The sequence below is a fragment of the Ursus maritimus genome, assembly GCF_017311325.1.
Source record: "Ursus maritimus isolate PB19 chromosome X unlocalized genomic scaffold, ASM1731132v1 scaffold_X1, whole genome shotgun sequence".
In the NCBI taxonomy this organism is placed as follows: Eukaryota; Metazoa; Chordata; class Mammalia; order Carnivora; family Ursidae; genus Ursus; species Ursus maritimus.
In genome coordinates this window covers 122,209,465-122,232,388 of record NW_024423319.1, presented here as the reverse complement: position 1 = coordinate 122,232,388, position 22,924 = coordinate 122,209,465, and the positions used below count along the sequence as shown (strand labels likewise).

The following is a 22,924-nucleotide window of genomic DNA, read 5'->3' as shown; positions in this document are numbered from 1 at the left end:
GGGACCTCAGAATCTGAGGTTGCCGCCATTCAATTGTCCCAAGATTGGTTCTTCAGAATAGACGAGGATAAATCGAGGGTGTGTTCCTCATCCAACAGGAAGTGATCCCATTGTTAAAGGCGCTGTGTCCAAGCCTCTGAGCTATATCATGGGTTATATGGCAGAATATAACTCATGGCGTACAGCAGAGGGGACAGAAGGTTCCCTGATGCCCCACCCCAGCTGTTTAATCTCTACAAGGAAAGTGGAGCATGTTGGACACCGAAAAATGCAGGGGTTAGCAGTACGGACCCATGCACACACACATGAAAATCCACAAATAGTTTTGGACTCCCCCCCCCAAAATTAACTAGGAAGAGCCTACTGTTGACCGGAAGCCTTACCAATTACATAAACAGTCAATTAACACAATCCAAACACATGTCGTAGGGAGAAGAATACATGCTGTATTCTTACAATAAAGTAAGCTAGAGGGGTGCCTGGGAGGCTTGGTTGTTTAAGTGTGTGACTTCTGATTTCAGCTCAGGTCATGATCTCAGCGTTGTGAGATCGAGCCCCATGCTGGGCTTTGTGCTGAGCGGGGAGCCTGCTTAGGATTCTCTCTCTCCCGCGTCCTCTGCCCCCCTCCTCCCACTGCTTGCATGCAAGCTCTCTCTCTAAAAAATAATAATAAATAATTTAAAAAGTAAGATAGAGAAAACAAAATATGATTAAGAAAATCATAAGGAAGAGAAAATACATTTATAGGACTGTGTTATTTATTGGGGAAAAAAAAAAACCCACCTGTAAGTTCACCCATGCAGTTCAACCCGGTGTTTTTCAAAGGTCAACTGTAATTTTTTTTTGGAAGGTGCATAATTCTCCATGGCAGATGGAATGCGCTTACCCTAATTCACAACATTTTATGAGATGGTTCTCCTACTGGGGCTTGCGTAGATTACACACAAGTCTTTTCCCACACAAAGAACATGAATGCCACTACCACCCCCAAGCCGTATTACTCAAATGTCAAAGTTCCTGGCAGGGCAGCCTGATCTTCTGCAGTCTTTATACTCAACCAGGCAGCTTTCCTTAACTGTTGCTGTGTGGGTCAAAGTAATGAATGAACTGAAGAACACATTGGCCGCAGAAGGCGTATTTTGAAAGGGGACAATTTCAGTGGAATGCAATAATTTATCACTTAATTTAGAGGGGATATTCTCACATGCTCCAGACATGTGTATCCATAAAAATATCATTGGGCTTGCAAGCCCATGAATGGTTTGGGGGCTTATTCTCCCTGCCACTAGAATGAATATGTCTTACAGAGCCTCCAATGTCACTGTCCACTCTTGAGCTGCTAGTCTGCAGAGTATGATGCCATGGGCACAGCAAACTACTATGATGACTGGTACAATATCCAACAGACCAGGACCTTGCTACACCAGGAGGCAGGAGAGAGAAAAATGCACAGGAGACAATACTGGTCTCTGTTCCACGTGATACGAAGTCATTTTAATTCTTCATTGTGATTTAAAAAAAATCAAAACTAATACATCCCACCAAACAATAGTCATAGACCAGGTAACCTGAACCTATGAGAATCTGCTTTCAGAAAAATACCGCTCCTGGCACCAAAGTTGTAAGTAGAGCTAGTAGTTGTTTGGGTTTGTGTCTTCCATGGCCCCCCTGCAGATTCACCTGACTTTGGGTATGAAATGTGACATAAGTAGGAATACAAAGAAGACAACCACCTATGAATTCTTCAGATCTTCAAGAAGGGCATGATGTTTAGAACTCTACCAAAGTCCTATTAGCGCCCCCATTCAGAAACATGGCGAAACACATGGTCACAGATTTGCGAGAAAGACAGAATGGTGTTTCAATCACCAGAAGCGAGGCTGACAAATCAGCTTACTTTCAATGGTCTCAGCTCTATTCACTTTTCTCACTAGTGAAATTGATTCATTACCTCACTGCCCTATGATCTGTAGAATTAAGACTGTTATGTAATAAGATTTGATTGTCGCATGGATAAGGTATAATAATACATTAAAAATTATCCAAAAATGATACCCAGAATAGACTGGGAACTAAGGATACTTCCACAATTACATAAGCAACATTCTGAGGTGTTCTAACTTAAAACTGAAGTCCATGCACTTCCATTGAAACATACCAAGGAATTAAATATATATCTATATAAAATTTATTTTTTTATTTGAGAGAGACAGAGATAGCGACAGAGAGCATGAGTGGGGAGGAGAGGGAGAAACAGGGTCCCCGCTGAGCAGGGAGCCTGATGCGGGACTCGATCCCAGGACCCTGGGACATGACCTGAGCCGAAGGCAGACGCTTAATGACTGAGCCACCCAGGCACCCTAAAAATATATTTTGCAATATTTCATACAACTAGATAACAATTTTAAAATTTGTTCTGTAATATTCCATACAACTAAATAGCTCATGTTGCTTGATAGATGTTTCAGCAACACTAGCAAGCACATTATGGAAATACTTGGGATAAGATTTTCTAATATGAAATCTTCACCAGGGCAAGAGGTTGGCAGTGAGACTGTCCTTCCCTGGCTCAGCAGCTCTCATCATCAATTCCAACATTTCTTTTGCAATGAGAGTCATGCAAAGAACTAGGAGATAGTGATAATTACGGGTTAAAAATAAAAATCATGGTAAAGTTAATATGGAGTGAATAAAGTCAACTAAAATGCATTTTCTTTTCCTTATGGGGTTAGGCACAAACTAACATGTGTTAATTCAAACAGAAAATGCTGTCTGCAAAACAGACGCACTGGATGTGGGTAATGAAGGCAAGGACATCCATGCAACCACGGTCTTTGATATCCCTTGAGGAGCAGACACTGTTTACAGTATCAGTGCCACTACTAACAAGACTAGTGCAGACTGGCATCGTTGGTGAAGAAGGAGGCCACGGAACAAGATGTGTACCCACAAGGCAACTGCCATGCTTTGGTTTAGCTGACAGAGAATCCTAGAAAGTAGACTTCTGAGAAAAGTGGCATAAGTGATCAACGGCATGTTAGGTTTTTCTGAAAAGTTGTTATATGTTTATATATATAAACTCTATTATGGTTATATAACTTTTAAATGTTTATATATAAGTACATATAATTATAAATAACTATAAGTATAATTTATAAATATAGAATATATAATTTATAAATAATATATATTTAGAAGTATATATAAATTTATAATTAACTAAATACATGTATTTATACATATACATTTATATACAAAATATATACATATACACATATATGTGTGGGGGGGTGTACAGGTGTATCTGTGTGTTTATGTGTATATGTTTGTATATGCATGTATACGTATTACATATATATAGACATATACACACACACACTTGTTCTGGAGATTCGAATATATACTCTAAGTCAGTCAGGTATATTTATTGCATGGATCATTCCACTGGGACACCAGAATTACAGAGGAGAGTGAATTATATTATTTAACTGATGCTGGGATTAAAAGTGGTTCTGTTGCTAGAAATAAGAATGAGCCATCTGATTTTCTGTCATAATGGCTCAAAGATATACATATATATACCTTGCTCTAAATCACTGAACTGTGAAACAGTATGTTGGCTCTTCCATGAGGAATTTCAGTGTTCTCACATGTGGTGGTGAACTCGTGGTATTTTATTGTTCAGAGACAAGTTCCATCTCTCATGGGGATGCCTCTGTCATCACCATGAGTGAGACCATTATAATTCCTGGTAAAATAGTCTATTTACTGTCTAATAGGTCACCTGGTTTACAGCATGACATGAATGGATTCTAGCAGTAGTCAGAGAACAGAGGCAGGGTTAAGAAATCTGAAAACTAAAGTCAATCCTTCATGAAGTCCCTGGTGCAAACTTAGAACCCTGGAAATTATTTCAGGAAGCACGATATCAGAGATTTAAGTGGTCTTTAATTTCCTCAGTGCATTAGGCTCAGAAAAATACCAATGGTTAGAAGGGAAAATGTTAAATATTTGGTTTCTACCAAAGTATATCACCTGAGACCAGATTTCTACTGTCCCAGTTCTCACTTGACTATCTGGAATGTCTTAAGATTCTAATGGACAACCCACTGCCTTATCCCACGCAAAATGCATTCAAAGAAAATAGGAAGAATAAGAAACAGAAGGTTTGATGACATGAACTGAGGAAAAGATACTATTTCAGAAGCCATCAAAATAGGAAAAGTCACTTCAACTTTTTCTAAAAGTATGCATAGTTCATTTCATATGTAAAAAGAATGACTAGAATATATATATACATATATATTTTTAAGTTCAAGTTTTCTTACCTACAAAATATCTTTGAGAAGGCTTTTTAAAAAAATTAAAACATCAGGTAATCTCTAAACATGTGGTAATTAAAAATCACACTCACAATAATCTCTGCTTAAAAGAAGAAATCTCAGGGAAATTTTAAAAAATACAAAGCTAAGTGAAAACAGAAATATATCAAAATCTGTGGATTGCAGCTACATTGTGGCTTAAAGAGATATGTGTAAAACCAAATATTTATTACAAATTAAGAAAGTTCCCAATTAGATAATCTGTTTCAACCACCAAAAACCTATTAAAATAAAGAGCTAAATAAATCCAAAGTAGAGTGAATGAAATAAATATAAAAACATTGACATAAGAAAGACAAATTGCAGGCTGAAAAGGAAAAGATAAAACAATCACTATCACCAACAATACTATAATCAATATTATCAATACTATCACTATCACCAACAATACTATAATCAATATTATCAATACTATCACTATCACCAACAGTACTATAATCAGTACTATCAATACTATCACTATCACCAACAGTACTACAATCAGTACTATCAATACTATCACAATCACCAACAGTACTACTAACAATACTATCAGCAAAAAATGCTACTGATTTCCCAAAAAACAGACTCCTGGATCTAGAGAGTTTTACTCTAGCAGGTTGCAGAATTCAAGATTGACACAAAAATCCATCCTACTCCTTATCCTAGCAACGAACAACTGTAAGTAAAGGAACCACCACCAAACAGAGTACCATTCACATTTGTCCAAAAGGATAAAATACACAAGAACTTGTCTAACAAACCATGAACAAGAAGTGTATGCTGAAAACAACAAAATCCTGATGAAAGAATTCCATGAAGACCCAAACAAAAGGAGAGTCATATCCTGTTCAGTGGACTGGAAGACTCAAAATAGTAGAGAGATCTTCTCTTCAAATTGCTCTTGGGAGTCAACACACGTCGTCTCTTATGGGGTTGCCAAGAGTGATTTTTGGTCATCTAGACAAGTTTGTCTAAAATTTATATAGAAAGCAAAAGAACTAGACTAGAGAAAGAGCCATGTTGAAAAGGGTGGATGACGTTGAAGGACTCACACGGCCTACAGCAAGACTTTCTGTAAAGCTACACTAAGTAATAGAATAGGGTTTTGTGGTAAATAGACATACACATTGATGGAAAGAATAGGAAATGTAAAAATATACCCACACAAATATACCCAACTATTATTGAGGAAGTGAGCAAAGGAAAAAAATAGCAGACGTTTTCAACAAATTCAGGGGGAGTGTTTGGAGCAAAAACATTTCTTCTCCATGCAAACCTTACACCTCATTGAAAAGCAAGCTGAATTTCATCTTCTATGTAACTGCTGAATCAGGATGCCGCACATCTGATTACTATACTGTATGTGAGCTATACATCAACTAAATATTTTGAAAAAGCAAAAAAAATAAAAAATAACCTCAATATAGGTCATACATATAGTAGTAAAACAGAATTATGAAACTTTTTATAAGGAAACGTGGAAGGAAACCTTACGACCTAAGGCAATTCAGAGTTTGTAGAATTAACACCCAAAATCACAACTTATAAAAATATTCTACAAAAGATGGGGAAAAAAATTTAACACTTTTGGTATGTGAAAGATACTGTTAAATGAATGTAAAAGAAGCAACAGGCTTGAGAAAATATTTGCCCATCACGTAACTGACAAACACTCGTCTCTTGAATACATAAAGAATTCTCTAAACTCGATAAGTCCAAAAAAAAAAAAAAAAAAAAACCCAATCAGAAACTGGGCAAAGACTTCAACACACATTTCATCAACTAGCAACTGTACTCTTGTATATTTCCCTCAGAAAAGGGGACATGTAAGTTTACACATAAAAAAAGCTGAGATCCTACCATCTGCAACAACATGGATGGAGGTAAAGGGTATTATGCCCACTGACTCCCAAGCTTTAAACCATTCTTTCTCACCGTTACCCATGACCGCCATGGTGACAGCCAATCTAATATTTTTTGCCATTTTGTTCACATGCTTACGCGTGATAATGACTCAAGAGAACTGCAACGTCATTGTCTCCCTGACATCAGAATTATTAACATGGAGAAGAAACTGCTTATGTTTTCACCAAAGCCATGGTTTGAGGCCATGTCATTTCTGCTGATCAAATGACCTCTTCGGCTCAGTGTGACTGAAAATTGAAATGAATTGATATAATATGCACTCCACACATGTGGGCTTATGCAAAAAGCTGTCTCCTTTTAAGGTAAACTGGTATCTCTTGATATACAGATATCTAGAAAAATTATAGGCATAACTTATAATTGGCATAATTGCATCTATAATTTTTCTAGATGGAATCAGTGGACCATTGTGGCAGTTTTAGTAGGGGTTGATAGCAGGTGTAATGGACAGAGAGGAGATACAAGCCAAACAGTATGGAAGCATCTTCATTATTTTTCATTAAGTTTTCAAGCTGGCGTCACATTTGGAAACAGGAAAGGTGGCTGTCTGTCTCCCTAAGACATCTGAGTGTTTCCGAATGTCACTAAGAATGCTGGGCAGGTACAAAACATTACAGGCATCATAGACATGCTGCTGTTTGGTAACAGCTTAAGATAACCCACTCATAGGATTTTATGAATTTGGGAAGATAACTTTTTTCAGATAATAGTGTAAGGAAATATCTTCTTTAAGTCGCTGGCTTGGAGTATGATTTTGTTTGGAGTATCTTTTCTGATACCAAAATTTGATCTAATTACTTTTTTTTTTTTAATTTTTATTTATTTATTCCACAGAGATAGAGACAGCCAGCGAGAGAGGGAACACAAGCAGGGGGAGTGGGAGAGGAAGAAGCAGGCTCACAGTGGAGGAGCCTGATGTGGGGCTCGATCCCATAACGCTGGGATCACGCCCTGAGCCGAAGGCAGACGCTTAACCGCTGTGCCACCCAGGCGCCCCGATCTAATTACTTTTACTCTATTTTACAGCTTGTGGCTTTAAGGAGTGAAAAGTCTCTAAAGAAACCCAAAAAGGTGCACATCTGCTATTTTCTAAGAATTATGATCATTCTGTTTTTCACCCTTAGCTTTTCAAATCACCTTGAAGATATTTTAGGGTATAATTTGAACTAGAATCTACTTTTAAAAATGTGGACAGTCAAATGTACAATCCCAGTTATTTCACATGCTAAGCTCTTTTAATGTATTTCCAATACTGCTTCGCTGACCTTGCAAATCTCTCTCTCTTTTTTTTTTTTTGGTAAGTTTTTATGTTATTTATTGAATTTCCTCTTTCTCTCTCTGTCCTATGACCAAAGAGCTCCTTGACCGATATTAAGGAAGCTGAAGCCCTAAGTTCTTTACGATCTTTGCTTTCTTAGCACATCTTATTAACTCCACTTCACACACATTTGATAAAAGTGAAAATCCATTAGAAATTCTACATCCAGTAATTCTGAAATTTTTTCATGCACACACACATTGGCATGACACATATTATATTTATGTATTAATAGTTAGTGTTTCCCCTTTTGAACATGATTTCCATGAGAAATAGACCTTGGTTGGTCAAGATTCTCCATTTAGAGGAATAAAACAGGGCATACTGGATTAATTTTCTATGGGAAGTGGTTTACATGGTAAAGACTTCTGAGCAGAAACATAAAATCAGTTGGACAGTCAGGCACGTGTGCATCTTGAGGAAGGCTCGCCCAGCAGAGTGAAGAGACCCTATGAAAGCTTGTTGGAAAGACAACATGGTGTCATGAATCAAAACCAGAAATACAGCTGTACTTTAATAAGGAATTTCCAATTGAATCTCAGAGTAGCTAAACTAGGTGGTTACAGAAATCTGGAGCCATTTGGTAGAGGAGGATGGAAGAGATCCACAGGCATTATCGGAAGCTTTAGTAGTTGAGATGATAAATTCACCATAGCTGGAGATGCCCTGGGGCAACATGCATAGAAAATGATGTGTGGAGTCAACCTAGTAAGATCTCTGGAAAATGTACCAAACAGGACAATACCACATCAAGGGCCCGGATAAGAATGGTGAAAATATCTCCTGCTGAATTTCAGTCAATTTAGGAAGTGAGTCTCATCAATGTTGGAGCATTGTCTGACACCAACATTTCCTTCTGCTTCCTTACAATGGGCAATGGCATAGATCAAAATATAAAAAGTATCTTAAAAAAAAAAGTCTGAGGGGCGCCTGGTGGCTCAGTTGGTTAAGCATATGCCTTCGGCTCAGGTCATAATTCTGGGGTCCTGGGATTAAGTTCCACACCAGGCTCTCTGCCCAGCGGGGAGTTTGCTTCTCCCTCTGCCTCTCCCCACTCGTGTGCTTTCTCCTTCTCTCTCTCTCAAATAAATAAATAAAATCTTAAAAAAAAAATGAGTCTGAGAGCAGATGAAAAGAAAAGTAGAAGGAAATGACAAGAATGAACATGAGTCTTAGCATTTTGGATAGTAAGGGGACAAGGGATAAATTTAAGCAGGGCAAAACATTATTATTCTGTTTTGTTCTTTATCTTAGTCCTCTTGAAAGGTCAGAAAGTAGATGCATGGAGTGATTCCAAGGCCTTGATCACTCTTCAGAGGACGCTCTTGTGTATGTCAATACTGTGGAATCCTACACTCATTTCATTTGGAAATTATTCATCGTACAACCATGTCTGTTTCTCACTGAGGAGAGAACGAAACGTTCTTTGCCCGAGCCCACGTGAGGCAAAAAATCAATAAGTAAATATGGGCATACAAAAGTAAGTATGCAAATTATTCTTTTTCTTTCCAGTTTCCATTAATCCAACTTGATCTAGAGGGAGGACGGATATCTCTCCTCTTTTAACTTTCAGAAATTGGGGGTGATCGCACCCCTTTCCACAGTGTGGTGCGGAAAGAGTTGAGTGCACGAACGTATATGGTTTTACAAATTATAGGATCTTGTACAGACATTAGGGAAACAGGAACATCCATAGCACTTGGCTGTATGTCTCATTAACGTCAAATGAAGTGAGGAAGCATATGGTGGCACTGTCACCTACACGACCCCAAAGAAGCCGCTTTGGAGGAAGAAAGAGAATTGCAAATCTCTTTTCCTCCTCAGATCACAGCCTCAATGTGATGATCACATTTCCTGCATTCGTTCAAGGCATTCCCCACCTGGGGGAGGTGTCTGAGTCTTGACGGAACTGTGAGTGAAGGGAATGGAGGACGCGTGGGCAATCTGGGGAGGTCCGTCTAAAACGTTGGCCATAGTCAACCTCAGGTTTTGTGTTTGTTTTGTAAAAATGATCGTCATCTGGATTGAGAGACCTCATCCTACTCTTCCTCTTGTAGACTCAAGAATTCTTTCCTTAGATTTGATACTTATCAAATTCTTTATGAGTAAAGAATCATAAAGACACTCTGTCCTTTTTAAGAGGTTGTAAGGCTGAACAGTAAGCTGATTTATGTGGGAAGAAATGGGCATCCGGGCTTCCCCAAAATAACTTTGTTATTCTTAGAACTGATCTGCTGGCTTTCCTAATAGAAAATATGGAGCTTTTATGGGATTTTCTCTCTGCCAAGCATATAATCTTTATATTAGCATCGGAACTAAGTTATATGAGAGTATACAATCTATATATATGTCAACTCATCTCAAACAAAAACAATTAGAAGACAAGGTTTGGGGCCAAATAGAAGGTGGAAACACAGGGAGGCGTCAACAGAAGGGTCCCCAAAAATACCATCTCCAGAGTAGCAGACGCTTGGGCAAGCGTCACAGTCTGTTCTAATCCTGGCGCAGAGCGGCAGACTATGTGCTGACTCCCCAGTGTCTCGGCATGGCTGCCTGAATTTGGAGGCTGTCATGGCTCAGGGCATTCTTGGTTCTGTCTGCCGCTTAGCAAGGAACATAAAGGAGGTGGGCTGAGGTATCTCTCATTTGTCCACTAAGGTCACCGCCTTGAGAGCTGTGTCTTGAAGAAGACTGGAGGACGAGGTTTCTCAAAAATGGTCTGCCCCATCTTGCTGAAGCACGATGGAATGAGCAAGAACCATGGGTGTCACCTGACACACTCAGAGTCCTTTCCAGCCGAGGACATGGCTCTTCTAGCAGCGACCAGGTAATGGACTCCCAGAGCTAGGATTCTGCACTGGTCACACGACAGGGCATACCGGAGTCAGCTTCACACTTGTGATACCAGGCTCCATGGTCAGGTACATGCCTCTCAAATCCCAACTGATGTGGATGCCGGAAATGTACCCATGGGTTGAGTGATCTGACATCAATCACAAAACCTTCAAATTTCTATGCCATGGGTTTTCTTAGCTATGGTAATACTGACATTTGGAGTTGAACAACTGTTTGTTGGGTTTTCTGGGCAGTGTAGAATGTGGACCAGCATGCTCGGCCTTGACCACCAGATGCCGGTGGCACTGAAAAATGTCTTTGGCCGTTGTCCAATGTCTCCTGGGCGATGCGCACTCTTGCCCCCAGTTTGAGGACCCTGCTCCAGAGTCAAACGTGGTTTGGTAGCCTGCATTTTGGATGGATTCCTGATAGAAACAAATACCAGAAAACCAAGCAAAACATAACATCTCTGCTAACAGAGAATAAGATCCAGGGCTCGAATACACGCCATGACGGACAGGAGAACATGGACTAAGTAGCCATAGGTTGCTTGGAGTTTCGTTTCTGGCTTTCTTCAAGGGCCGATGTGCCCCATCCCATGGCCAGTGGTGAGTATGAAGGCTGTGCACTGGAGCGCTTTGGTCTGGGCTTCAGAAGACCACCACGGATGGGTTGTTGGTGCCTCATTTCTCACCCAGGAATCTCTTAACACGCTGTTGTGAGCTTGCCTCACCACCGCCACCCTGTCTGCAGACGGTCACCATCCTGCCGTGGACCACCATCTCCACATTGGTTCTGTGGACAACGGTTTTGATTTCTACCATTTACCCTGTTCCAGGAGTGTTTCTCCAGCCAATATTGCATAAGGTGCTCCCTTTCCAAAGACACATGAAATGATGAAAAACAAACTCATGTTTTGGATTCTAGTTGTGTAAATGGTTCTACTCTTCACACTCTTTAACAGTGTACAAAAGACTCCAGCATTGAGATCTCTCGTGGGATCTGGTCACTGCCTCTTTATATGACCTTTTCTCTGTGCCCATAAATCCTGGGTGTCTCCTTCCATTCTTATAAGTACGCTCGCCATATTGGAGTAGGGCTCCACGCTCTGACCCTATTTTACCTTAATTATTGTCTCACATGCTCTATCTCCACATATGGTCCCTTTGGGCATTGGAGACTCAACATATGGATTGTGAGGGTACAGAGCTCACCCCAGAGCAGGTGGTCTGTGCCAAGCCCATGGTCAAGGAGGAGTAGCTACGTGGAACTGACAAATTCCCAGGTGATACTGTGGCAAATTGTCCAACTATCTCCTGGGAAGTGAATGCCCCTGGTAGAAACTTGTCACTCTGGAACTTAGGGAGTGTTGCTTCTTCAAAGCTAGCAATTCAGAGAGACAAGAAAAGGGGAAAGAGGGAGGGAGACAGAGAGACAGAGAGATAAGAAACAGCAAAAACCTACAAAATTGTAAAATAGGGATTTGCGTGAAAATAAGTGAGGGACTGGATTGGCCTTTTGCAATCGCAAAAAGGATTTTGCTTGGAAAGGGATGATTTTCCTCTTCTTGCTGTTTTGTACAATTCTTGCTCTCTCCCTGCCCCAGTGGTTTCGTATGTGGTCAATTATTTTTGGTTCTGATTTCTGCCTAAAACTGAGTTTCAAATCTGGGAGAAGAGAGTGAATTGGAGCAAATCACTTGTGCTTTGAATGCTGTTTTTCTCAAATCCGTGTGATACCGACACCAACATCAGAGTTACTCTGCAAGTTTGGGAGGATGATACCAAGCATGACTTGTTGATGGGTATAACCGCAATGACATTCTTGCGGTTGTATCTGACAGTGAACTTGGATCGGCTTTGTTTTCCGGGGACCATGAGGCGCAGTCTCGAAGGGTGGGGGAGAGGTAACCGCGTAGGAGGCTGAGTGCTATAGCGTTATCACCGCTTGTGAGTGCACAGCTCCCACCGTGAAGGGCTTCAAACGGACATCCCAGTCCAATTTCTACTCTACAAGTAGTAATTCCCGTCATCTTCCAACGACTCATGCTTTCTTTTTCATTTTCAGAAGGGTGAAGGACATGACCATTACAGTCCTATGATCTTATTTACTCTGCGTCACTAAGACTATACTCCAGTATATCTATTTCATTTGATCCTGTGACGTAAAATAGAAGAACTTAAAGCCACACTTAATTTTCCCATAATCTAAATAATGAGTCTTTTTTTTCCCTTTCATCATGCAAAGTGGTATTACACTAGGAGCTGCATTTTTGGGTAAAATATGGAAGGAATCACTTGATTATTTTTAAAGCTTATAATAATCATTAAAAAAAGACTATCAAACACGTTTTATATGTATTTGGCACTTTAATAAATGCAGTGAGGTTATTAACTCAATTTTGTTGTCATTGGTCTAAAGAAGATGAAATTACTGTGTATATATTTCATGGCTGAAATAGCCAGGTGTCTAAATACTTGATAAAAAATTGAATATGTGCAATGGAGGAAGGTAGCAATCCTTACCAAACATAAGAAACTTAAAAAGGCAATAAATACACAGAAACAGAAAAAATAGAAAATACAAATAAATAAGAGGTATGTCTGATGCTTTGCCAACTCATCGTTTAATTACATTATGACCCGCTCTGTCTTCTTATCACCCATACTACAACTTCACTTCTGTTTTGGTTTCTCCTGTTCCTATATTATATTCATATATAGGAAGATTTAAGGCTTGCCCTCCCTCCTCCTGGTCCGGCTGCCTCTCCAATGAACCCTTTCCTTGCTGCATATGGCAGCTCTCCATGATCGGTCCCTGCTACACATTGCAGAAAGTTGGGGTGGCTTCTCGGACAGCAGGTCAGAATTGTCCAGGAGACATAAAGCACAGACGGTGCTCAGGAAACCATTACACACAGCGTCATGGGCATTTGTGCTTAGGAATAATTCAATGATACAATTTACAGAATACTAACTGATGGTTGTACAATAGCCTCGGGGCATCACATCCTTGCCTCTGTGCACTGGGTCATTTATACGCAGCTGTTCGTATATTTATTTTCTTCCTAGACTGTATACGGTTTGGGATAAGGTTCACTGGAACATATCGATATCATAACAGCAGCACAAGAGCATGCCTTTCCCTCCATAACAATGATTGAATTTAGTATTGTTCTCATATAAAGGATTTCTTTAACTCCTGGGAGCTAAGTTTATGTCAGCATATTCTAACATATCCTGACATAATTTAGCATATTCTGCAGGAAAAGAATTCTGTAGGGTGCTCTTTAAAGCAGTGGCCACCGGTCAAACTCCATTAGGAAATTCTGTACACCATATCCCTGGATTGGCCAGCATTCAATCTCTATATCCTCAACCGTCAATTCATAGTAACAATTATTACTACATTACGAGCCCAAGTATACTCCCCAGGCAGCTGAAAGTGTCATTTTCCGACGACGTGAAATAGGGTAGCTTTCCGTATTTTTACAGACCATTTTGAGACTCGGAAAACAGAGTTACGCTGATGTCTTCTCGGTTCCTAACTTCATGTGGAATGAAGTAAAGGGAGGGCTGAAATGCAAAGACCCATGGTTGCCTTTTCCCCTCTACTTTGCTTCCCCCTGCCCAAATCACACAGGAGAGTGTGTTCTGAGTTGCTTTGCGGTCCTACACTATATACACAGGTCCTCGGATTTCCTTCGTGAACCTATGAAGTAAGAGCAGATAAACAACTTAGGAGATGCTTAACTTACAGACGGGCTACCTCACCTCCTGCTGGGCTCCAACCCAGGGCACCGGTAGTAGGACAGGTGTATAACTCCTTCTATTGTGTTAAAGGTTTGATACTCTTGTATTAGCAGCCTTTACAGGACTACAAGGCAAAACCCACTGTAATTTAAATAGAAACAAGGAATCACTCATGGAGACAGTTTTTAGAATCTGCTTCAGTATCAAGTATAAACGAATGTCTGTATTCCTACAGATCGCATGTCTTCTAACAAATGTCTGATGAAAATTTATCAGAGTCGTGAGTGTTGTACTTTCTTAGGACGTGTTTTGTGTAAAAGGAGAAATGAAACATGTGAAACTCTTCAGACTCCTGACCTGGTACCGTTTCTATCTATCAAGTACGCTAAGATGAAAATTAAGGCTGCGTGTCAGACATACAGCTGTGTCTGTGCGCAGATCACCTAACCAAGCAACACCATGTACGTGGGGAAGCATTGTCCCCCTGTGAACTGGGAAGCTGAAAATTGGAGTATTTCCTTAAAAGACAATTAAACCCATTAATGCGTTGTCTACACATCAGTGCAGCAGGCTGGCTGCTGTTAGGGATTAAATCCGGGGTGGATTTTTAGAAACGTTCTTGCAATGGCACTGACGTTGTAAGAATGCTTTAGATACTGTTTTTTTTTGGGGGGGCGGGTAATTCTGGCTCAAATATTTCTCCCTCATTGGCTTCAGCATTGCTTATACTCCAGCTACATAGAAACAAAAGATCGAATATATGGAATATACGTGTGTACAGAGGAGAAACCTGCCCAGGGACAGCACCTTAGTCTTTGAGTCAGCAAACGGGGGTTTGGCGTTCAATATTTCATCTTTTGGGGGCAATGAGAGGAATGATGGTCAACCAGGAAGAAAAAGGCTGAGAGACTCACATAACTGCAGAGTCTATAACTGGCCACCTCAGTGAGGCAAATATTCCCAAAGAATTGCAATATTCAAGTATGATATCAGACCTCGTGTCTTTGTGCCCACAGACATGCAGACACCCTCACCTTTCTCACGAGACTGCAGACTGACGCTGACCCGGGAGTCAGAGAGACTGAGGCACCGTGACAGCGTGAGCTACGTCTCTGACCACGGAGGGCTCCCTTCCCCTCCCACAAACCGCCTTAGTTCTTATCACCAGGAATTTTGTCAAAGGTAGCGAAAGAAGAAGTGGATGATATGCCCCATAGAGGGAACAGGGTTATCCACAATTGATTATTCGCAATTCATAATTTTAGCAAATTCCGTTGCCCTTACATCACCTTTTCTACAGGGGTTATGCTGTGTTAGAATTTCAACTAACCGTTGCGAAGAGTTGTGTCAAAGCTAAAACTGGTTTTAACTAACCGGATCTATTCATTGTTGCTTACTGGTCGCCATGGATTAACTTCATCATAAAGGGCTTATCACCTTCATTTCACAGGAAAAAGCAGATGCATGCCCACAGTAAGTGGCTGAGCTCCTACGGTATACCCTGTCTCTGAGAACTAAAATTACCCACCTGCTCTTGCCTCCTGAAACCTCCATTTCTGCCTTAAACAAGTTGGTCGTGCCTTGCGCTCTTCTTTCTCCATAACTAAACAGCATTACAACAGAGGACGTCAGCAATCTCTATTTTGTAGCACTGCCTTTGCATGTCTGAGGTTAGCACAGATTTAAACATGTTCATTGATTAAGTTGTAGAGATACAGAAAAATAGAAAGGTACTCAAATAATAAGAATATGAAGGATGGCTGAACGGGACTCTGAAGAGTGCGGGATCGAACTTTTATTTTAAATTAAGCAAAGTCAGTTTCGTAAGGCGTTCCGTAGAAAATTATGTTCAAGCACACTGAACGACCTTGAAATTTAAAAATAACTTGGATGAAAACTGATAAAAATAAAATGTACTATTGTCCTGATGAGCAGAGATGTCAAAATATGACTATTTCACCAGTTTTGATTTAAAGTATTTTAACGCTGGAGTGCCTGCGTGGCTCAGTTGGTTAAGCATCTGACTCTTGATTTCAACTCAGGTTCTGATCTCAGAGTCATGAGATCGAGCCCCTAGTGGGGCTGAGCCCTCAGCAGGGAGTCTGCTTGAGTCTCTCTCTCTCTCTCTCTCGGCCGCTCCTGCCCCACTTGCGTTCTTTTTTTTTTTTTTTTTTAAGATTTTATTTATTTATTCAACAGAGATAGAGACAGCCAGCGAGAGAGGGAACACAAGCAGGGGGAGTGGGAGAGGAAGAAGCAGGCTCATAGCGGAGGAGCCTGATGTGGGGCTCGATCCCACAACGCCGGGATCACGCCCTGAGCCGAAGGCAGACGCTTAACCGCTGTGCCACCCAGGCGCCCCCCCACTTGCGTTCTTGTCTCTAAAATAAATACTATTTTCTCTTTTTCTTTTTTTTTTTTAAGACTTTATTTACTTCTTTGAGAGAGAGAAAGAGAACAAGCAGGGGGAGCAGCAGCAGGAGAGGGAGAAGCAGCCTGATGTAGGACTCGATCCCAGGACCCTGGGATTATGATCTGAGCTGAAGGCAGATGCTTAACCCACTGAGCCACCCAGGTGCCCTAAAATAAATAATTTTTTAAAAATAGTATTCTAACCCTAAACTGTAACCTATGTAGAATTCTAAATGTCCCCGAATGATGTCAATCTCTGGCATTTTGTGCTGGAAATCCACCAGCTTCCACCCTTGGAGACTGTGTTTTCCATCAGATAGAAACATATTTTCAGCTCAGATGCCACCCCCACATTTGGGCAGAATTCCTCATGGTCTGTGGGCCACGTCCTCTTCAAACGCCATCTTGCAGGTCTTCAAATATACGCAGCCCTGTTATACGTGGCGTTCAATCGTCCACCGCACACAGGCTGAGAATTGCTCTTAAGTTGAGCGACACATACAAGTGTAATTCTCCACGCGTGTCCTCCCATGAATACAGCATGGCCAGATTTCGTCGGCTTCGGGTCTTTCTTCCACCGATGCAAAGACTTGTTCATATTTTGTTTACAGTTGCTATCAGTGGAATGACACATTTCATTCGAGCGAAGCTATGTATGAGCGAAGCTACTGTTACCACTTGAAAGACTGATTTCCATTTCAATTAAAAAAAAAGCAGAAAGAGGGGAAAATGAAGCTACAGCCATTTCTACACTGGGAGAAAATAATGATAAAATTCAACAGCCATTTGTGATTTTTAAAAAACAAATTTTAGGTCATGGTGATGGAAGGCAGTCTCCTTCATGCAATAAAGACAGTCTTCAAAGTACAGCATTCAGATAATTGCAGTGAATGGGGAAATGTGTTTTTGTAAATCACTAAGAAACACTGAGCCACTCTATTCATCCATTGTTCTAGACACCCTTGTTAATGAAAGAATGCACAGAAAAACTTGCACTATCCATATATATATTAGAAAGAAAGATATGAAAGTTTCAGTGTTCAGATGACATTATGCAGCACATAGAAAATCTAAAATACAAACTATTGGAATTATTAAGGATTTTGCAAGATTGTGAATAACACTGTATTTCTATAACCCAGGGAGAAACAAAGGGAAATTTCAAAAGATCCATTTACAACAACACAAAAACAATCCTGTGGCTGAAAATGTATGTGATAATTCTGAAAGAGTTTATTTTTTTATTTTTTTTTAAAGATTTTTTATTTATTTATTCGACAGAGATAGAGACAGCCAGCGAGAGAGGGAACACAAGCAGGGGGAGTGGGAGAGGAAGAAGCAGGCTCATAGCGGAGGAGCCTGATATGGGGCTTGATCCCATAACGCCGGGATCACGCCCTGAGCCGAAGGCAGACGCTTAACCGCTGTGCCACCCAGGCGCCCCTGAAAGAGTTTAAATATTAATGTGATGGGGGAAAATCCTGCAGTTTTGGGTTTGGAGGAACAAACGAACTTGTGCAATAAATTTTATAATACATATATATGGAATATATAAAAAATATTTATAAATATATATATATTTACGTATATATATATATATATAAAATATATTCCAGACCACCAGAGTCACTGACCAGGGAAAGAAGGAGGGTCCCTGAGGGTCAGTGTTTCTCAGAGACAAGATTCCTGCTTCTGCTCCACGTTTTCCTCTCGGTGCAGATTTTGCTATTTGGAACAGGAGGAGAGAGAGAAGTCAGCCTGGCACGGGCTCCCTGCCTGAACAGTATGTGCATGAAACACACCGTGAGCTCATGCCACCTGCTGGCCACCGCAGGAGAGTAGCCCTTCTTAGAACGGGCGCGGCTCCAGGGCAGCCTGCAGGATGCCCAGGGGACAAAGCACGCAGGACCTCCAGGACAGGAGAGCCTCAGTCAGCAGCAGGAGAACCAGCAGCAGCAAGATCTCCAGCTGGCATGGGTTTCGTCATGAAGGAATCAAGCCGAGGACCCCATTTCGTATCTGGGTTAAGTAGCAGGAGGTTGGCGTGTGCAAAGAGCGGTGACAATTTTTAGCCACAATTCCAGAAATGTCTGTTAAGAGGTCCAAATCCAGAGTTGCAAAAGAGACAAGACTTAGAAAGTACAGGTATACTGAGATTTCAGAATAAGGAACCCATGTATTGACACGGAGGGGGGCTTAAAAAATGGACTTGCTCAATCTCTTTTTAGACATAAGGAAAGCAGAGGTGCCTGGGTGGCTCAGTCGGCCAAGTGTCTGCCTTCGGCTCAGGTCCTGATCTCAGAGTCCCAGGTTCAAGCCCTGCTGTTCAGGGAGCCTGCTTCTCCCTCTCCCTCTGTGCTTTTTCCCCTGCTCATGCGCTCTCTCTCTCTCAAATAAATAAAACAGAATCTTAAAAAAAAAAAAAAAAAAAGAAGAAGAAGAAAAGAAAGGAAACAAGGAAAGCAACACACATAGAATGAAGCTCATAAGCGACGTGATGGGAACATTCCAGGTTAGTCTGTAAGCAGACGCACCCTGCACCCTTCGCATTTGCAATCAGGTTCATTTTACAGAGTTTGCGACTGCGTCCTTCTTGCTGGTGGGGAAATTTCTCAAAAACGGTAATTAGATCTCCATAGCTGTAACCAGGCTCAATAACACGGCAGGCGGTAACGAAATATTAGTGGGTTGGGGTATCTTCACAGAAACATCTTTTCCTGGCCCTGGGGGTTCACATATTTCAATGTTCTTTTACAATATTCTGCAGAACACTATACCTTTCCACATACTCTGCAAGAAAATGTTTCCAAATATATATATATATTTAGATATACTGCATAATGTATACCCACATGCGACTTATTTATGTCCCTTGACAGACTGAAAGCCCAGAGAAGTTTGTAATTACAGACCTGGTATCACGGATTAATACTTCATTAAAAGCACTTATCTAAACATAGAATGCTATTAATACCCACTCATTTCCCAGATCCTTACATTTCATTTACCACTGATAACGTTAGGGTTGCAGGGACAGTTCTGTAAATCAAATGAGTCAAGCAGGTACTTGCAGTTTTTAGGTGAGCTGTAATTATATCTGTCATATATGTATACCACTTACATTGTATTTTTCATAGTGCTCACTGAAAGTCAGCTTCAGACTAACATTATTAAATCATCATCTATAAAAGTGTCAAATGCTTTGCATGGTTTTAAATCGCTTGTACACATGGGGGAGTCAAAACTGCTTAATAAATTCTCTTTCGTGAACAGGACTGTAATTACTTGAGCAAGTACGATGAAAGTTTTTGTGAATTGTCTCTGTTTTGCATTAAAAATTATGGAGACAATTCTGTGGCTGGTGGAAAGTGAATGTTTGCAGTGAAAATCACGCACAGCAAACGGATGCGGCCCACTTTAAAGACGGACTAATGCATGATATATGAAGAGGGATTCCTTCCCACCACAAAGGATGCAGCCTTTCTTACACTTGCTACTGTGTCATTCTCCAGAAACAGTCACCATGGTGTGAATAAATGTTATCATCGATACTGTTATCGATACATCCTCGGCAAAAAGCATTCTGCAAAACATTTGCCATTTCTGTCATTGTATCGAGGTACTGAGTTTTGCAAAGAAAAACCGTGTTGATTATATATGGTCTATTCATTGCTTGAAACGCAATGTCTTTTGATTTAGAAAACATATTTAAATGCTTAGGGAGGAGATAGTGGCCCCACATTTCTCGACTCTGAAATTCTTCTCCGTGGAGTAGGGAAATGTAAATCGCTGAGAGACATTGAAAAGTGTGTTGCACGCACATGCTGAAACGTGAGGAGGGGACGCTCTTCCAGCACACAGACTGGAGGATGTCTTCTAGGAGTCGGAACTGAAGATAATACGCGGCACAAACAGGCGAGTCTCTTACTGCATCCCATGACCTGTCTTCTTTCTGTGGGTTCTCCTCATTACGGACACCTGTATTCCTCTTTCTCCAGTCCCCGCACTAGTGAGCCTTCCCAACTGTCCTGTGTTATTAGTCCTAAATGCCCATGATAATGAGTATTAAATCAATCTCTAGATTGATACGTGATAATGAGTATTAAAATATACCATGTAAGGGGTGCCTGGGTGGATCAGTGGGGTTAAGTGTCCGACTTGATTTCAGCTCGGGTCACAATCTCAGGGTCATGAGATGGAGCCCCGTGTCAGGCTCTGCACTGAGCGAGTCGGCTTGGGATTCTCTCTCTCCCTTCCTCCCCACCACCTCCCTGCCCTTTTTCTCTCTCCCTAAAAATGAATAAATAAATTAAAAATAGACAAAATATACCAAGAATATAAATATAATTTCATGTACAAGCAATTATTTATACATATTTAAATGAATTTACATACAAATTATAATGCATACTTGTAAATAATATGTCACAAATGTGAATACAGTTGTATATATGCTGTCAGTACTTCATGTAGTAACAATATGGAATCGTACTTATATATACCTAATGTTTACTTAACTCTGTGTTATTAGAAGCAGCAAACAATTAAATTCATTTAAATAAACAAAAACACCTGTGCAGGTTTATATACTTGAAGCAACTTATAAATAAATATTTATTATTCAGTTTAAAGATTTTATTTACTTATTTGACAGAGAGAGCGAGTTCACAAGCAGGGGGAGCGGCAGGCAGAGGGAAGAGGAGACTCCTGCTGAGCAAGGAGCCCAGCGTGGGGCTGGATCCCAGGACCCTGAGATCATGACCTGAACTGAAGGCAGACGCTTCACCGACGGAGCCCCCCAGGCGTCCCATAAATAAATATTTAAATGTATTTTCCATTCATGCATTACATAGCTGTGTAGGTAAATAATGCATTACATAGCTGTCTAGGTACTAGTTATTGATAACATTATGTATGGAATACGGTTTACGACATACCCTAAATTTATCACGTATGATATGCAGACTGTCATGCTATTTCCAGTGAGTTGCTACAGAGAGGGCGGAAAGAGTGACACAGGGGTACTTGCAATGATAGAGATACAGTATGCTATAGAAGAAGGGTACCTAACTCGATCTTAAGGAGTCAAGGAAAGTGACTTGAAAGAAAAGATGTAAACTTTAGGGACGCCTGGGTGGCTCAGTCGTTAAGCGTCTGCCTTTGGCTCAGGGCGTGATCCCAGGGTCCTGGGATCGAGCCCCACATCGGGCTCCTCCGCTGGGAGCCTGCTTCTTCCTCTCCCACTCCCCCTGCTTGTGTTCCCTCTCTGGCTGGCTCTGTCTCTGTCAAATAAATAAATAAAATCTTAAAAAAAAAAAAAGTGTCACACATTGTACTCGTCTCTTTGGCAGTGTGACAGCTAACGGATAACCGGGTCCCGGGTCAGTGAGGGCGACAGAACGTGTGTGAACCACGAGCACCAGGAGGAAGGCAGGAGGGCATCCGATAACAACAAAGCCTCAGGTAAAGAACTGAGCAGGCCGATTCTGAACACCGCACATTGCAGGGGGTCCCCCAGGGTCCCACTGGGTGGGTGGTGCTACGGTCCCCGTTAGACAGAGTGCCCTTTTCACGCCTTCACCGCCAGAAGGGAAGGAGCTGCACCTGGAAACTAGAGTCTTCGTCATGTCCTGAGGCTGTATTTCCTCTCCAGGAACACGCCACGGCTTCGCCATATCTAATCGAGTAAATATGCACGGAACAGACTCCCAGGAAAGCTTAGCGATACCGCGTGACATCCGTGACATTTCGTTCAAAAGCCAGGCCAGCACAGTTTATGGCATCATTTCCCGCATAAATGTGTTTTGCATCCCTCAGGCAATGACGAAGAAACCTGTATAGGGTTCTGTCCCTCAAAGTTAGAAACCCTGATGCCAACCTGTCTTCTGGACCTCACTCTGTAAGTCACACCCAGATTTCTGCCTAAAACAAACTACCCACTCGGCCCGAGTGAACTGAATACTTTCTTCTTTACTCTTCGCCTGCTGGCACCATGATCTTCCACGGCATTGACAATGCATTCTTTGTATCTCTTGTAATAACTTACCTCTAATTTTTCTAGTTTGTGTCGTACACAGACTGCACATTCCTTAAGGTGAGGAATGGTGTTGTGGGGTCTTCGCTTAAGCAAGTTTTCTCAATGAGACTGAACATTTCAAAGCATTTCCTTTTTTTAAAAAATTTTCTTTGCAAGGTTAACAAGAACATTTAAAGTATTAATCGGAATGGTATAGGATTTTCTTCTCCGTCACTGTTATCATTGTAGGTGGCGTGGTGGTATTATTTATGGTCTGGGATTCCCGCTCTGAATTCCCCTT

General features: G+C 41.0%; 1 protein-coding gene across 1 annotated transcript in view; it reads left to right on the top strand.

Moving 5' to 3' along the window:
* Nucleotides 1–22,448, top strand: part of LOC103666339 (odorant-binding protein-like) — a 45,437-nt gene extending 22,989 nt beyond the window's left edge. The window contains exon 7 of the mRNA XM_040638585.1: nt 22,261–22,448. Coding sequence (XP_040494519.1) covers nt 22,261–22,448 — 188 coding nt within the window. The remainder of the gene's footprint in view (nt 1–22,260) is intronic.
* Nucleotides 22,449–22,924: the final 476 nt, after the last annotated feature.